This window comes from Carassius gibelio, chromosome B4 (assembly GCF_023724105.1).
Source record: "Carassius gibelio isolate Cgi1373 ecotype wild population from Czech Republic chromosome B4, carGib1.2-hapl.c, whole genome shotgun sequence".
In the NCBI taxonomy this organism is placed as follows: Eukaryota; Metazoa; Chordata; class Actinopteri; order Cypriniformes; family Cyprinidae; genus Carassius; species Carassius gibelio.
In genome coordinates, this window is record NC_068399.1 from 24,750,571 (window position 1) to 24,767,245 (window position 16,675).

The window sequence follows — 16,675 nt, forward strand, 5'->3', positions numbered from 1 at the left end:
TGCAAACTGCCATTGTTAATCTTGCAGAGACGGCGAGCTTGAGCGGGGAGTTCTTTGTCGTGAGTGAGCAGGAGTAAGTATTCTGATTAATTATTTTGTATAGTATTTTAAAATGTAACGCCAGTACGCCATATTAAGTTAATTGCCTGCGAGCTTCTCCACCTGTCTGTACGGTAATGCGACAGAGAGCCGAGTGGTTATGACGCAATCGTTAGCCTATTTTTTACAAAAACTGTTTATACGGGGCCATAATGTAACATAGAAGGTAATGGAGCCCTTTATACATTGTCGTGTATCTTTAGAAATAAATAATGGACAAACAGAGTCTTTAAACGCCTCAGATGTAAAGTTATTCGCTGTCAAAGTGACGCCAAAATGAATGGGAGTCAATGGGAATGCTAACGCAAGTGAAGTTCTGCTAAAAGATGGCAGCCCCCACCCGACTTCAACTTCCGGTCGAGTTCCTTGCCCCTTGCACACACCCCTAAACTAAGACAATAATATGAGTTATTATCGTAGATGCTTTCCCCGACATGTAGATGTGTTTTTTTTCTATTCATTTCGTAATGAATTAAAGGTGCTGTAGGGAACTTTTGTAAAGAATTATTTTTTACATATTTATTAAACCTGTCATTATGTCCTGACAGTAGAATATGAGACAGATAATCTGTGAAAAAATCAAGCTCCTCTGGCTCCTCCCAGTGGTCCTATTGCCATTTGCAGAAAGTCATGCGCTCCCGGTAAAAAACAACCAATCAGAGCTGCGGTCCGTAACTTTGTTTGTGTTCAAAATGTATAAAAATGAACATAATAAGCGAGTACACCATGAATCCATTTTCCAAACCGTGTTTTTAGCTTGTCCTGAATTACTAGGGTGCACCTATAATAAGTGTTTATATTTGGACTATTTTAGATTGCTTCGGGGATACCGCGGCGGAATAACCCAGTACCTTTGTGATTCTTCATAGACATAAACAGAGAGAAGTAGCTCCGGCTACAATGTTCTTCCGCAAGACGCAAGCAGTTCTGTTTATTAACCGCTAGAGCGTCAAAAGTTCCCTACTGCAGCTTTAAGATGATCGAAAAACAAAACAAAAAATTATGTATGGACCCTTTACATTGTCATAAAGGTGCAAATGGTTTTATTTGCATGAATTAAATGAATCATGTGTTAATTAAAATAATTTTAAAAAGTTATCATTTAATATACGATATAAATATTTACATGATGTTTGAGGCTAATATGCCAAAAACTCCCTGCAACCCATCTTCTAAGCACCAGAGGTCAGCAATACGCTGTTCAACCCAACTAACCCATTTGAGAATAACTAATTGTTGGAATAACTAATGAGTTGGAAGAGTAAGCTCCCGCAGCTGTGACAAAGGAACGTTTGGTCTGATTCACATGAATAGTGTCATTCCTGAAGAAAAAAAAACGTAACACATTTTTTTATTATTATTGAGGTTTATTAAATTGAAATGTAATTGAATAATTTAATTATCTGATAGGTCCAAATGAGGTAAGTGTCCAAGGGCAAAAACAAAAATGAGGGTATTGCTGAAATGCCACGTCTTTGGATATTTTTGGGCGTGTAGGTGGAAAAAAAGGGGTGAGTGCTTCAATACAATTTAAACAAAATTAAAAACAATATTTGTATGCGTTGCCACAGTCTTACATGCACCTGGTAAGATAATGCTTTTACAGCTGTTTGGTGACTGTGTGTCTGACAAACAACTAAAAGAACAAACCTGGAGGCTTAAACTGTAGCTTCAATGCCTCTTTTTAATCCTACTACTCTTCTATAAACTTCTGACTGAAGAACTGTGAGGTATTGTGACTGTGGGCAGGAACAATATTTGAAAACAAGAAAGACGTTTCATTTCACAAAGTAAAATAATAGCTAGAAGAAGTCAGACAACAGTCAAGTTAGATTACATTAAACACAAATGAGGCAAGACTTCATGCAAATATCTGCCAGTAACCGCCAAGGCACTTCATGCGTGAAAATAATTGAGTGTAAATGCAAACAGAAAACAGAAATGCAGCCACCATGAAAACACGTTCAATAATTCTGATATAGCAGCAACATGTAAACTGAAATTAAGATATGCATTAGCTCTTTTTTCATTTTTCTTTTTCTTTTAGCAGCACTGGAACACAAATTCAAACATTTATACAGAAATAAAAGAATGTGAAGAACATAAAATGAACTTAAGGATATAATATAACACACAAACTCACTCAAAACTTAAATGTGTGAAAATGTCTGAACATTGAAAATTAAAATTGTTTTTAAAAAAACACTCATAACATGGAGTTTATTTGCATAGATGTGTTGGAATGGCACATTTGTGTCAGCACCACATGTAATATATTTGAAGTAAACGTCTCAAACATCTCACACCTACCAAGTTACTATTAGGTCCACTGATATAACGATAACTAAAACTCAATAAATTTTCAAAAGTGCAAGAACTAAGGAAGAAAGAGAAAAGAAAATGGCATAATGTTTCAAAATATCTTTTTCCTAACTATGAGAAAAGTTCAAGTAGATGACCGATATTTTGAGAAAATAAAATAAAATAAAATCGACTACTAAAATAAAGTGAGTTAATTAAATTTGATGATGTCCTATCTATGCTGACATGAATTCCACACAACTAAAGTAAAACGCAACCAATCTTGGCATGTCAAACCTCACCATTTCTATTGGCAGCTGACTGTTAGATCAGTGTAGATTGGTCTAAATTTATTGGTCTTAATTTAAAACTTTAACCCGCAAGCACACCTAATATGGGAAACCAGCCCCAAAACAAAAATAACTTAAGAAAAACAATGCAAAAGAAAAAAAAACCTTAGAAATGATTGGTATTCCCTCCATACCATGGCTAACCAGCGAGAGGTGATATGTGAAAGTGCCTTTGTATCATGTCTTTGCTAAGAAGGATTTCAAGACTCCCCAAAGATTCAATCCCTCCAGCATTACGAGTGTCCCTGACCCATAAGTGGTGTTCAAATAAAACAAATGAGCAAACAGCATCACGCTCATTCATTACAAACATTATAGAGCGTTCCAGTAACCACCTGTCTAAAAGCGTTCATATATCAATCACGTGCAAAATCTTTCAATCTGTATTCTTTGATTCACCTCTTTCCTTCCTTCCCTACCTCACCTTTATTCCAGCTTTGCTACATGCTTAGTGTCCATCTGAAACTGTCCTGCAAGCTCATGAAGCTGTGACGATCACCATGCATGGATAGAAACCATTTAAAATATTCATATATGCTTATTTCATGCAATAACATTCACTGTAAATAATCCCAATAATAAGAGTTACTTATACCTGAGAAGTAACTCATCAGATCTTTGTATTAATATCTCTGTGATAAGCAAGCAGATCCCACTGAAAGGTCTGATGGATGTTTCTATCCAGTCAGTAAAGTAGCATTTCCATGGGATCACATGTATCCTATATTATATAAAAAATGGCCTCTGGGAATTACTAAGCAAATACATTTGTGTAAGATGAAAAGCATCATATTATTGTAGTAGTATTATTATAATTATTAAATAACCACATAAATTATAATAATAATTATAAAACAGTTGTATTTGATAGCCAAGACAGATGTATGGTCTTTGTTAAGTGATATACAATATACTGCATTATTAAATCATGGTTTGAGGCCAATTCAATTAAATTCAAGTATGTAAAACACCACCGCCTGCGGATATGAGACGGCAGCAGCAGCTGTTACGCTCCGTTATAAAACATCAAGCTTGTGTTCTTGTGTTATGCGCATACGACCATCTAATGTGACTTTGAAACTAAACTTAAATACAGTAACAATAATAACTGATTCTTTTCTAGGCTGAGGAGGTGGATGGGAACAGGAACCGACATCATAAGTTGACATCACGGACATCTGTAGGGGTGCAGGACAGGTTTTGAGATTGCGTCCCTTTGTTGCTGGCTCTTCCCTCCTGTAGCTGTTGATGCTGTTGTTGACTTTCTTTCAGGCTGTTGGTCAGTAACTGCTCGATCTGCTCTTGACACGACTTCAGACAGTCCTAGAAGAAAGGGAGAAAAGAAGAAGAAACCCAGGTAAGGACTATGCACACTAGTGTCAGCCCCAGATGGTCCTGGATACTCACTCTTAAAAATAAAGGTTCCAAAGCCCTCCCATTGCACAAGTGATTCTTTGTTGTGTGATAAGTTTCTTTAGATTATAAAAATGTTTTTAACACAGTTTTTTTTTTTTGGGGGGGGGGGTATTTCAATGAGACTCTAGACAAAAGATGTACATAATTTTCTAAATACTACAATTATGTTGTTGTGTAATTACTTCAATGATTTGGCCATGATTATTGTAGACTCAAAAAATGGGTGTAGGATTTACTTTTTTTCCATCAGAAATTGCTAGTCAATTTCATAGCTAATTACAAAGAAATTGCAGGCAACATTGAATAAATCATGACATTTTGAGATAGAAAGACTGAACTAGTGCTTTCTTTTGCTCCAATAATCTTTAAAAAAAAATATCATGTTTACAGTTTCAGATTCACTCGCCCCCAAACCCCACATAAATTAAAACTGTTATTGTTCTCATGTTGGTCAGACAAATTGTTTGCTGTCTAAATAGGCGGTTCTTAGCCAAAATGAAGCTGTAAACTGTTTCAGATTTAATGCCAATGCAGGACTATTTACACTCTTAAAGATTCTTTATTGGCATCGACGGTTCCATGAAGATCCTTTGACATCCATAGAACCTTTCGAGGTTCTTTATAGCAGAAAAAGGTTCTTAAGCTTTTTAAACGTTCTTCACATTAAGAATAATGGCTCTTATAAGAACCGTTTACTGAAAAGTTATTTGAGGAGCCAAAAATAGTTTTTCTATGGCATCACTGAAAAACCCCTTTATTTTTCAGAGAATAAAAACATTGATATCTGTGTCTCTCTTTCTGCAGAGATGTGGGAGGTCTGACGGAATGATCCTGTATCAAACTCTCAGGATAATTAAAACCTGTTTTTCCCCAAAACTGAATGAAACGGCAACAACAGTCCTTGTTATCCTGACAACTACAGGCACAGGAAGCAATAGTTGCTAACGGCGACATGTGGTGTTTTTTTCCAGAACTTAAGATGTAGAAAAAACTTAACACTTTACATTTGAGGAGAGAGAAAAGAATGTGTTAAACCTTCTGAGTGTATGTGAGGAGTTTAAATGGGGCGTTCACTCTCTGGGTCCAATTCAAAAAAGTTTTACTGTGAGACTTTCAAAACAGCCTGAAGCCAAGATGTGTAAGTTTGTGTAAGAGCCCTGAGTGTGTGTGTATGTGTGTGTAACATTGTGCTTTAATCCACAGATGTGGTTGAGAGGCCTGTGTCTCGCCACAAGTATTCAGCTCTGAAAACACTTCACCATTGCTGCAGTGAACACACACAAACATTCATTCATAAAATGACACATTTCTCCATTTCCATAGAGTCATGCATGAATGTCCTGCACACACACGTCTGCTATATCCACCGTTTGACACAGTCAAAACTGAATTCAGTATTGAAAACTCACTTGAAAATTGACAATGCTAAACCATAATTTAATAAATGCTCTAAGGCTCTAGCACTGTATTTCTTAACCTCAGCAAATCTCCACATTTGAAAATTCAATAATAAATACTTAAACTAAAATCAAAACACGCAGTAGCTGATTCAGAAGCGCCAGATTGTCGTAGCAAAGTCAGAATTACCTCCTCTCCTAGATTCATGAAACGGTCATCCATAAAATGTGTTGCTTTCTGTTGTAAGTAGTCTTAAAGATTCCTAAATGCATCTACGTTCAGAAGGCCAAATAAAGTGATTTTGCTTTCACCTAGATACACACACATCTCCCTGACAGCATTACACAAATATTTCCACATAGTGAAGTAGACATGTGGGGGTGTGATTGAATGAGACGTTTTAGGGGGCGTGGACAAGTCTTAACTTTGATAAAGAATATCTCTTTGGGTTTGAGACTTTAGTCTTTGCAACTTCAGGGATCTTATCTGTGCACAATCAGCTTGTAACACTCTAAAGAGAAAGGAAAACTTGAAATTGCATCATATGACCCCTTTAATAGGAAATACAGAAAAGAAAATGGGTCATCAGGAAATGGTTCTTTCATAAAATGTCACAGGATGGATTACTGTACAACTAAACAAACTAGGGCTAATCCTGATTTATACTATATCTTAAATGGTAATTTGCTATGTAACTACTGAGATTTTGTTTCACTTCTTTTTTTTTTACAGTACAAAGATGCTGGACACTTACCACCTCAGTGTGGGTGACTTTAGCCAGCAGCTCTGTCAGACTGTCCCCCCACAGATTTTGGTTGCTCTGGTCAGGCTGCAGGCCACATACTGCTGCCCCCACACATCCTGTAGCAATCATGGAGGGAGGGTACATGGTGAAGCTGTGATCTGAGGAAAAAATGAGCACACACACATCCCCAAACATCAGTGACCTGGTCAGTACGTTCCCTAGAACATTACTCACCTGTGAGAAACTTCAAAACAACTTCCCAGAAAACAGTTGTGATTATGCAGTATGATTGAGGAGTCTTACTGCATCTTACATCTGCTTTGAATTCCTAGCAAACCTGAACCTGAGGTTCACACGCTCTCTGGTTTCAGACCTGTTTTAACATCACCACCTCCCTTAAATCATCCTGCAGCAGTGAATGAAAAGTGAGAAGATCCTTCCTTCTACTCCTACTCCCTCCCTTCATCTCTCAGACGGCTCTGAGGTTTCCAGGATCTACTCCTCCTCTTCCTCTGCCTTGACATCCTGAAAACGGGCCCTCAGTTTAAAGTGAAGGAGGAAAGCCTCAGCTATTCCATGCTGGAAGTCATTCATTTCATCTGCATTGTTGGTGTTAGCATGCTGGTTATTTCAGGACGCAACGGTCATCCTTGAATAAACACCCTACACTCGACTGACTCCCACAGTACAGCATCTGTGCAGCAAACCAACATTCCTGACTTAAGCAAACTTTTAAAGGCAATGACAAAAATATTTGCAATCGCTCTAAAAGGCTCCTCCATCTTGGCTTGTGTTCAGCCCTCAGCCTCTTGAACAGATTCAGGGCCGCAGAAACACACCCAGTTAAATATACAAAACTTTTATATAGACACAAATAACAAGGCGGAAAGCATCCTAACACATTCACATCATACATCTTTAGCACAGTAATGGCTATGTTTATATCTGCTTACACAGACACATTTCTGACGAATGCAGTCAGTGCACTGTCACTCAACTCAGGTCCTACCTGTTGCACAGAGGGCGATGAAGGTTTGCGCGTGTTTGCGGATCAGCGTCAGTCTGTCTTCAGGAAAGGGCAGTTTGTGCAGGATGTGTTCGATAAAGTCAAGTGGGGTGATGGCCGCCAGGTTCCATTTCAATTTACTAAGAACCACCAACTCCCACTCCAACAGAGAGACAGAGAAAGACAGAAACCAAACAAGAGGTAATGAATATGAGTGGCAGAAGACCGTAAACTAAAGTTACTATATAACCAACAATCCACGTTTTTAGTTCTGCCTCCATACAGGATGCAGAAAGGTTTGGTTATTATCTCAGTTAAGGACTTAAAAGATGATTGGCTGATTTTCCAACCAATGAGATGGCTTGTGTGCAACATTTAAATAGTCTAGTTCAGGGTTTGCTGTAAGTGGATACACCTAAAACCCTCCACCTCCACCAGCTCCACTTGTCTAGATCTGCTATGGAATTTATACACGCCTATTCATGCATATTAACTGGTCAAGGATTTAAACTCAGAAATTGATAGTAAGTAACACCAAGTATTTTCTTGTAAAACATAGTCCAATCATCTTCCAAAATATTTTTTTTACAGTGAATATGCACTTAACTATTAAAAGGGTCTGCAAAAATATTTGACAAACTATATCATGTAAATACCATAGTATATGTATATTCAGTACCATTGTACATTGTATACCATTGTACACTAAAATAAAGTACATAATTGTACCTTTAGGGGTAAAATGGCTTGTCACTGGGGCTGTACCCTTGGCATAGGCTTGGGAACATATATGTACCTTTCTGACCCTCAAAAAGGTACATAAATGTACCTTGAGGTCCAATAATAAGCCCTATGGGGTACGTTAGTGTAGACTGTACCTTGGGGGGACAGAAATGGGGTATGGACTTCTACTGTACCCCATTTCTGACGGTGTATCATCTCTGATATCATCACTCCACTAGTGTTTGTCAGGGATAATGTAATTGACTTAATCACTCCTGACTGTTTCAACTGTGCAAAGTGTGTCAAGCTTGTGTTGTAAAAGCCGATCACATGCCATACTCACACCAGATTAAACTGCTCAAAAATGCAAAGACACGTATTGCCTTAAAACAGAAGTTGTGACATAAATCATCATGCCTTACTGACACTGGCATTTGAAAAGTCTAGGTTGGGTTTCTATGTCACTTAAAACTTGTGATTCTTCAAAAAAGGGAAGAAATTAGTCAAGTTGCTCTTTAAATATGGATCTGTCTTGCCCAAAGGGACATCACAGTTGTAAAATAAATCAGGTTATCATGCAAAGCTCCACCCCTTGTCTTTGATCTCCACCAACCAGATGCTGCATTCCATGCACACGCTCAACTTCCTTCCTTGCACGTGCTCGGCTGGCTTTGTTTCGCCTGATGAAGCTGCTTTCTGAGAAACTGTTAAGAACAGAGATATGAGGGGAAAACCAGCCCAAAGTGAGAATATCAACACGCTTCTTGTGTGTGCGTTGGTGAGTGAAGAGAGAGTAAGAGAGATTTAAAGTAAGTGAAGACTCTGCCGAGAAGGGACAGTCCCTGACAAGTGACACCAAATTAGCAAGGTCAAGACTCCTAAAATCACCTCCCCCGATTGCTTCCGTTTGCTGATGCATCTGTTTTATTCAAGAAGCACTACTGCAATGCATAAGAAAGCTTTTTGATTTCACCCAGGTGAACCAATTGTCTTTTCTGTTCTCTCTTTATAAGATCCAAAAGCTCTAGAAATAATTTTGATTTAGAAACTTTCAGGTTTTTACCAGCTTACATGGGTTTGGAAAAAAAGAGTCCTTGCCATTTTATAGGAACCGTAATAAATCATTAAAAAAAAACATTCTCAAGCTGATCAGAGAGGTTAAAAATCAAAAGTGCATTTCATCACAGCTCAACCCAGAAGACTGTTCAAGATCAAAAACCACCATTAGGAGGCAAAGAAGCTAAATTCACTTCCCCAACATCTACATTTCACAATATAAAAAATATGATGACTCAGCAGATCACAAGCCTAGGTCTATAATACAACTGGGGTCTGAGTAATATAGAATTAGACAACAGTTGGATGACTTCTTTCTGTCATCAAGGCCATCAGCTCTTACCAGCAGTTGTTGAGATGTAATGGAGTTGTCTGTGTATATGCAGAGCTTCCTGGCCGACAGTGGTTGGCATGCTTTTAATTTTGAAGCCAGGAAGAGACACACGGACCCTAAAAGCTGCAGATAACATTTTCTTGTAGGAACCGCAGCTAAAAATCTGTCCAGGTAGTTCATAGCCAAGGGAAAGACATCCTCTTCACATTTCTCCTCTTCACAAACCTAAAGGGTTACAACAGAATTCATTCACAATTAAAATGATCAAGGCTATCTAATAATTAGTATTTATTTAACATTTGTATGTCCTTGCTACAACTTTCTGTAGTTGTTGTTAGCCCATAGCTCTTAATCATAGCCTACATTTTTGTTCATATTCGATTTTTTTTTTTTGTATTTATTAATATAGGTGTAATTATTTTTATCTATAGATACTATTTGCAGCTTGTACAATATGTGCTTACTGTTAACTTTTTCATGAGAAAAAGGAAATTTCCAGCGGTAAAGATCTTCATTCATTTGTTAAAACCATTGACGCCCACATGACTGCTTTGGTGATTCGTCACGTAAAAAAGAAAAAGGAAGATCTAAGTAATGTCATTGACAGCATATGCATCGCATTAAACTATATCCAACAATTATTATGCTGATTAACTGAAATACATTTAAATCGACGGTTCTTAACATGGCTGCACTTTCGCACCAAGCAACTCGAAGGATGAGTCTTTTTTTTTAAATTCTCAAAAATTACACAAATGTATAATACCATTCATAACACGCATGTAAATAAAGCAAATACCCCCATTTGTCTAATAAAGCATGCTTTGAAGAAAAATACTAAAGCGTTTCCTATTAAATTAACACAATAACATATACAATCGTGAAGTGTGGAGATTTCAGCGTTGCATTTCCTGCTGATTTCCTGATCAGACTTTTTCTTTGCACATTGATTAGCTACACATATTTGCTATGTGCATCCAGGTGTGAACAAATGTTTTCTTGAGTTTGATTGTCTGCATTTTAATAAAACGAATAGACATGCCAAAGTCAAGCTATAGCTTACTTTAGGTAGCCTACTTCCCAGGCTATTCTACATTACATAATACTTTTAACACAGTTCAAGCAAACAGTTTCCAATAATAAAACTTTAACTACAAACCTCTAACATCCACGTCGCGACCATCCGCCTCATAAAAGGCTGAATATCCTTCTGGACACATTTAAAATAGGGTCCCTGGGGAACATATCTGTCCTCCACTGTTAAAAGACTTTGCAATACTCTTTCATCGCAAAAGATGTTGGGATCTCTCTGAGCTCGCACGATTGCGTCCTTTTCCAAGCAAAAAAGTTCCATGTTTGGGCTTTTCTCAGTGATGCTAACTAACCACCTCACAGTGCCAGCTGCATGTGGCTGTGTCTATAAAAGGACGAAAGTGTTGTTGTCTTAGGCATCAATAGAACACGTTTGCACTGTTAGAACTTGCACTTTTTACATCACGGAGGCTGCAATCCGTGCCATGAGTCTTTCCTTCTGAACTACAGACACAGATGAAGCAGAACGTCACTTCTGACTGTATGACCACCCAAAAGGCAATGTGAGTCCCTCCTCCTGTCTTAATTCACGTTGCAAACATATTCAAATTCTCTCCTTCCTGCCCAGTCACTAGCCAATCCTCAAGTAAACTTCTCCTCACAGCCCCTCAAAAGTAGTACATTTAGTGTTTTTTTTGTATTTATTTTTTTTTACATGCATGAGCCTACAAGACATATGATATGATTTCTTTCTCTTTTTTCCGAATATTATTTCCCCTCACGTGCAGATGCACATGTCCTATGAACTCATTTCATTCGCTGCTGCTATGTACTTGAATTCTTCTAAATACCCATCTGTAAATTTACTGTGTTGCATTTCATGCACAATTCAAGTGCATTATTTGTACATTACTCAAAACTGAAGCTTGTAATAAATGGCTTAAAGCAGCTCTTATAATGCACAGTGGTAATCCCTATAACATATAGGACCTATTAAAAGTTTATCAGAAAATGACTTACAATAATATGTGCAATTATGATGGTAGTGAACAACCAATCACACAAAAAGTTCCATGACACAAAGACAGCCTTCGAAAAAGGGAAGGGAAGTTGGGTTTGATGGGTTACATAACATTGTAATACTAATAGCCAATAAAAAAAAACAAGAAAACAGCTCGAATTGACAACTGTTATAGGATATCGAAGACATCATTGCCATGTTTAAGATTAGGTTGATAAAAACATATGACACGATTTCCTTCATCTAAAATGTCTGGTCATCCCGATAACAATATTTTTTGTTAGTCGCACCTGTCTGTCTGTCTTTCTCCATAAAGCAGATGTTGGTTAGTGAAATAACTGACGAATTAACCATGTGTCACAGCCCTGAGAGATGAAACCACAATTAAATGATAGACTGCCGCCTGCCAACCCACAAAACAACACATATTCATTAATTATTTGATCATAACAGTCTGTGACAGGTGATGAAGGTGACAGTCAATTGTGAAATGGAGTCTTGAGTAACACCCACATTAATAGCTAAAAAGGTGTCTTTTGTGTTTATGTTTACGTTAGAGTTAGTATGAAATATGCGTTGTAAATGGTATCTCTAAAAAGAGTCATAATGGTGCACAGATGCAAAGATAACAGACTATTGTGTTGTCTGACATATTCCATGTATGAAAAAAATTCTGCATTGCTTGAACTTCTGTGTGGTTTTAAGTTCTGGGGCTAAAGCTTTTGCTTGACTTAGTTGTAGACAAATTGCTCAAATATATGGATAAACAGGAACTATCATACAAAACATTATCCACAGCTGTCTCAAATAGACTTGAATACAATTGATAAATGACTGAAATGTCCTTCTGTCAGGAACTAAATGAGTCACAAATTGTTTTGGTCAAGCAGTGGGTCTAACCACATACAGGAATTTCATTCAAACCCCAAAGAATTCTTCTTGTAAATTAATTAGAGATGTCAATTCAGTATAGCACTCTAGACATTGGCAGGAAGAGGAATGATGGACGTTAAAGGAATAATGTGTGCAAAAATGAAAATTTACTGACCCTCAAACCATCCAAGAGTTTGTTTCTTCATCGGGACAGATCACATCGATAATAAGGGCTATTAAAAAAAAAAAAAACTTTAAAAAGACACTTCTGTCTCACAAATCCACCAACATTTGTTTTTGGACTGTTATAATTTGTATTTGGTACTTGATATGTGCATATTTCTCTCCTGATTCAGACAATATTATTTATTTCACTGCAGAAAGCAGTATTGTGGTTAGAAGAAGTGTTGGTTTGAAGTTAAAAGCATCTTAAAGATTAATTTGTTTCACAAGATGTTAAGTGGTGGACTGCAACCATGTGGATCACCTGTGGGTTATTGTGATGTTTTATCAGCTGTTTTAATTAAAGATTAAACAAAATAAAAGCACAAATATTTACATGACCCTCTTCAGAATGGGAGTTCTGAATGCATTTGTCCCTGTCAGAGAGGTTTATGTGTGTGCATCTAGGGTTGTGTATATACATGTGTCTTATGACAACATGTCAGCCCAAATCACACTCCAAAGTGGCACAAAGGTAAAGGAATGCTCAGCTGCATGGGAAAATGTGTAGAAGCATGAAATTACCTTGATCCAAAGATTCCTGCTGCATACCGGTTCTGTGTGCCAGTAGACCACAGAGAGACACAGAGACAGACTGTTTGTCTCTTGTCTGAGGCAGGTTTAATGTAATATAACTTTATTATGGTCTTATCACATCAGCTGGCAAATTCAGATTGATGTCTGCCATAAGACCGAAACAATGCAGCAGCAAAGAGTAAAATTCACAGTTCGGTACGAACATCTAATAAAGTATTTTTGTTATTCCTACCTACAGGTATAATGATTGTGTGTGGTTAATATATTCATATTTTATTTAAAACACTTCATTCAGGCGTAGGCCTGGCTGCATGAATATCTCAAACATGACATGACATGTTTTCTGTGCAAAGCTTGTGGGATTAAATGTTTTTTGTTTGTTTGTTTAATAACTAAAACAACCTGGGTGGAGGAATATATAGGCAAACAGACAAAAATAAGTGTTGTTGTCACCATAAGTGTTCACCGTTCATCATTCACTTAACCAATGCATTAAACAGACTAATTAAATCGTGATTGCTACAAGTAAGTCACTGAATCGCTTACTCTACCAATTCCTTCAAACACACAAATACAATCAGGATTGGAACAAGTGACTGTCACTGTGTCAAATGTTGAATACTTCCCTACTTTATAGAATGCGAAGAACCTTAAACCAAGAGAGTAGTATGTCCGAATTAATAGTATTCGAAAAACAGTAGGTGACCTACTACTTCTGCCTGTAATCTGAAGTGTACAGTCTATGGACACTTTACTATCCTATGAGACCACAGGAGATCATTTATTAATGGCAGTGAAACAATACAACTGTCACCAGTAGGTCACATGATGGTAACAACATGGCAGAAGTAGTACATCCGAATTTCATTCATACTACCCATACTATAAAGGACACTTTTTAATGGTTATGATGTACATTCAATTCAAATTGAGTAACTCAGACAATACGAGATTTTGTTTCTTTCTGAGTGAGTCATTCACTCAACAGATTTGTTCAAACACACTGATTCAATCAAGATTGAAACACGTCTTCATAAGAGAGTCATTGAATTATTCACTTAACAAATTAATTCAAACACAATGATTCTGTTAGGATCTGAACACAGCTGCTGTGCTGCTCTGATATGTGTAGATCTATACATCTCTATATGGGTTCTCAAACAATTGTATAGTTTTGTTAAAAATGCATTACAATTATTTTTTGTTTTACAAAATTAAACAAATATAACTTTAATATAAATACATTTCAGGAATGTTTAAAATAAAATAAAAACTTTAACACTCTTGTTTATATTAGTGTAACAAACTTTATTTGATTCTGTTATATGGCTCTAATTCTGGATGTATGGGCGCTCTTTATATGTGTGTGTGTGTAATGCGTTTATCCCCTCGGGGCTTGCCGTAGATAGGCAATGGGCATGCGCACTTTTCTGCGCTGGAGTGTCGCGGGTTTTTGAGTTCTCCCTGGTTGGTGACGAATAATAAAAAGTCCATAAGAGTTAAGACTCTCTCGTTTTATTGTTTTCTTATTACTAAGTGTTTAGGCGGACCCTGCACGAACGCTCGGTCACATTGGTGGCAGCGGTTTTGTTTTGTTTTGTTCACATTTACGTGGTTCAGTGTTACGGCGAGTGTTTAACTAGTTAGTTATAGTCAAAAGTTCTTAGTGGAGTTAGCACGCGCGGGTTCAACTTTGTCGCGCCCATCATGTGGTGTAAAGACGAGGATGATTTATATTCGAGACCGAACCGCGACAAGATTAACAGACACGTGAGAATTGAATTACCGCCACCGTTCTCCGGTGACGAGAAGCAGAGCTTTCTATGTTGGGCACGGCAGTTCGAGGTCGCGGTCAGAGCGCTAACAGAGGGAGACGGCGCTGCGTCCTATAATTATGAACTGGCGCGGATTCTACCAACGCGGCTAAGCAACGCAGCATTCCTTTTGTGGGACAGCCTGTCTCATACTGTCCAGGCTGATTATACAGCGACCAAAGAACGACTCAAGGAGGCTTTTGGACAGCGGCAGTTCATGGATCGCTTCAGAGCCAGCCTATCAGCTCGCCCTCGTGCGCCACGGGAAAGTTTGGAGGTGTATGCCGCAGAGATCAGCAGATTAGTGGATGAGGCTTTTCCTGAATACGGCGACAGAGCCCAGAGGGAAGAAAAATTCCGTCGTTTCCTTGCTGGCTTAGATCCCGGGCTCAGGGCTAAATGCCATGAACAAGGAGCAACAGATTTGGAGGAGGCTGTGATAATTGCAGGTCGGTGTGAAAACGCTAGAGACGCAATAAAGACTGATTACAAGACTGTTAATGTTGCAGGAAATACTAATGATGGAGGAGCAGTGGCTGCTGTTTATTCTGTGACTGATAATGGAGGCCTGCACAGAGCTATGGATCGATTGACTGAGGAAATGAGGGATATGAGAATGGAATTGAGGCGCTTGGGCGATGAAAATCAAAAACTAAAGGTTAGAGTGAGTTCTAGAGCAATGGACGACTGGGATGGAGGCCATTCTCAGTTTAATGGAAGGTGCCAGTGTGTCTGCGGGGGTCGAGGATGCCAGTCACGTGTCTTTGATGGCACTCGGAGAGGCCGCTCACCTGAGAGGAAATTCCAGCACCGTGATGAGCGTACATCAGGTATGGACGTGCGTAGTTATAAAGACTCACACTCTCCTTTGTCTCCTGTGAGACGCAGCCCCAGCCCCGGTTCTCGCAGATGGAATGGCTATGAGGATGATTCGAGAAAGCGGGGAGTGCGTTTCATGTCACCTAGCAGAGATGAGTGCCGCTACCAGCCGGAAAACGGACTGTAGCTGATGTTGCGGCCCAAACACCAGCTATGTTTCCTATGGGCCCTCAAATTGACAATGTCGATGACTGTAATTCTGTGTCAAAAGACGATGATTTAAGTTTGGACGCTGGCCAGGAGCTGTTAGTATCATATGTGAAAGGAGTGATTGAAGGCATGGAGGTTCAAATGTTAGTCGACTCTGGTTCCAGTGTGTCGCTTATGAGTGCAGATTTTCGTATGTCAATTCCAACACTTCGCAATCGCCCGCTGAGAAAGGACTATGTGTCAGCCCATGCAGTGAATGGTCAAATGCTAGATACGCTGGGCACCATCACTGTAACATTCCAGCTGGGAACTGAGTCATGGCAGCATGTATTTCATGTGCTAAGAGAGACCACACAGACTGTGTTGTTGGGCTGGGACTTTCTCTTAAAAAATCATGCCTTACTGGACCTCAGTCATGCTAAGCTCCAACTGTGGGACATCACGGTTCCTCTACTAACCAGCAAAGACTTTGTTCCGACATGCTGCAATGTGTCACTGGCGACCACTATAAATGTGCCACCTCTCAGCGAGTCAGTGGTGCCAGTTAAAGTGTGTCTACCTAACGCAGCTCATGCGGCAAGTGACTTTGTTGGATACCTAGAACCCAATGTGGCAGATTCTTCCAGCCTAATAGTAGCTCACACACTGTCTGGAGTTCACAATGGACTGACAAAGGCTCGGATTTTGAATCCTACAGGACATGACATATTATTAAAACA

At 38.6% G+C, this 16,675-nt stretch overlaps 1 protein-coding gene across 1 annotated transcript; it reads right to left on the bottom strand.

Annotated features, from left to right (window-relative positions):
* Positions 1–1,763: 1,763 nt before the first annotated feature.
* On the bottom strand, positions 1,764–11,021 carry ccnd2b (cyclin D2, b). Its single transcript, XM_052555097.1, has 5 exons — positions 10,588–11,021; positions 9,437–9,653; positions 7,319–7,477; positions 6,319–6,467; positions 1,764–4,073 (listed from the first exon to the last, which is right to left on the bottom strand). The coding sequence occupies exons 1-5, from the start codon at positions 10,780–10,782 to the stop codon at positions 3,906–3,908; spliced, it is 888 nt and encodes a 295-aa protein (XP_052411057.1). The 5' UTR covers positions 10,783–11,021; the 3' UTR covers positions 1,764–3,905.
* Between the last annotated feature and the right edge of the window lie 5,654 nt (positions 11,022–16,675).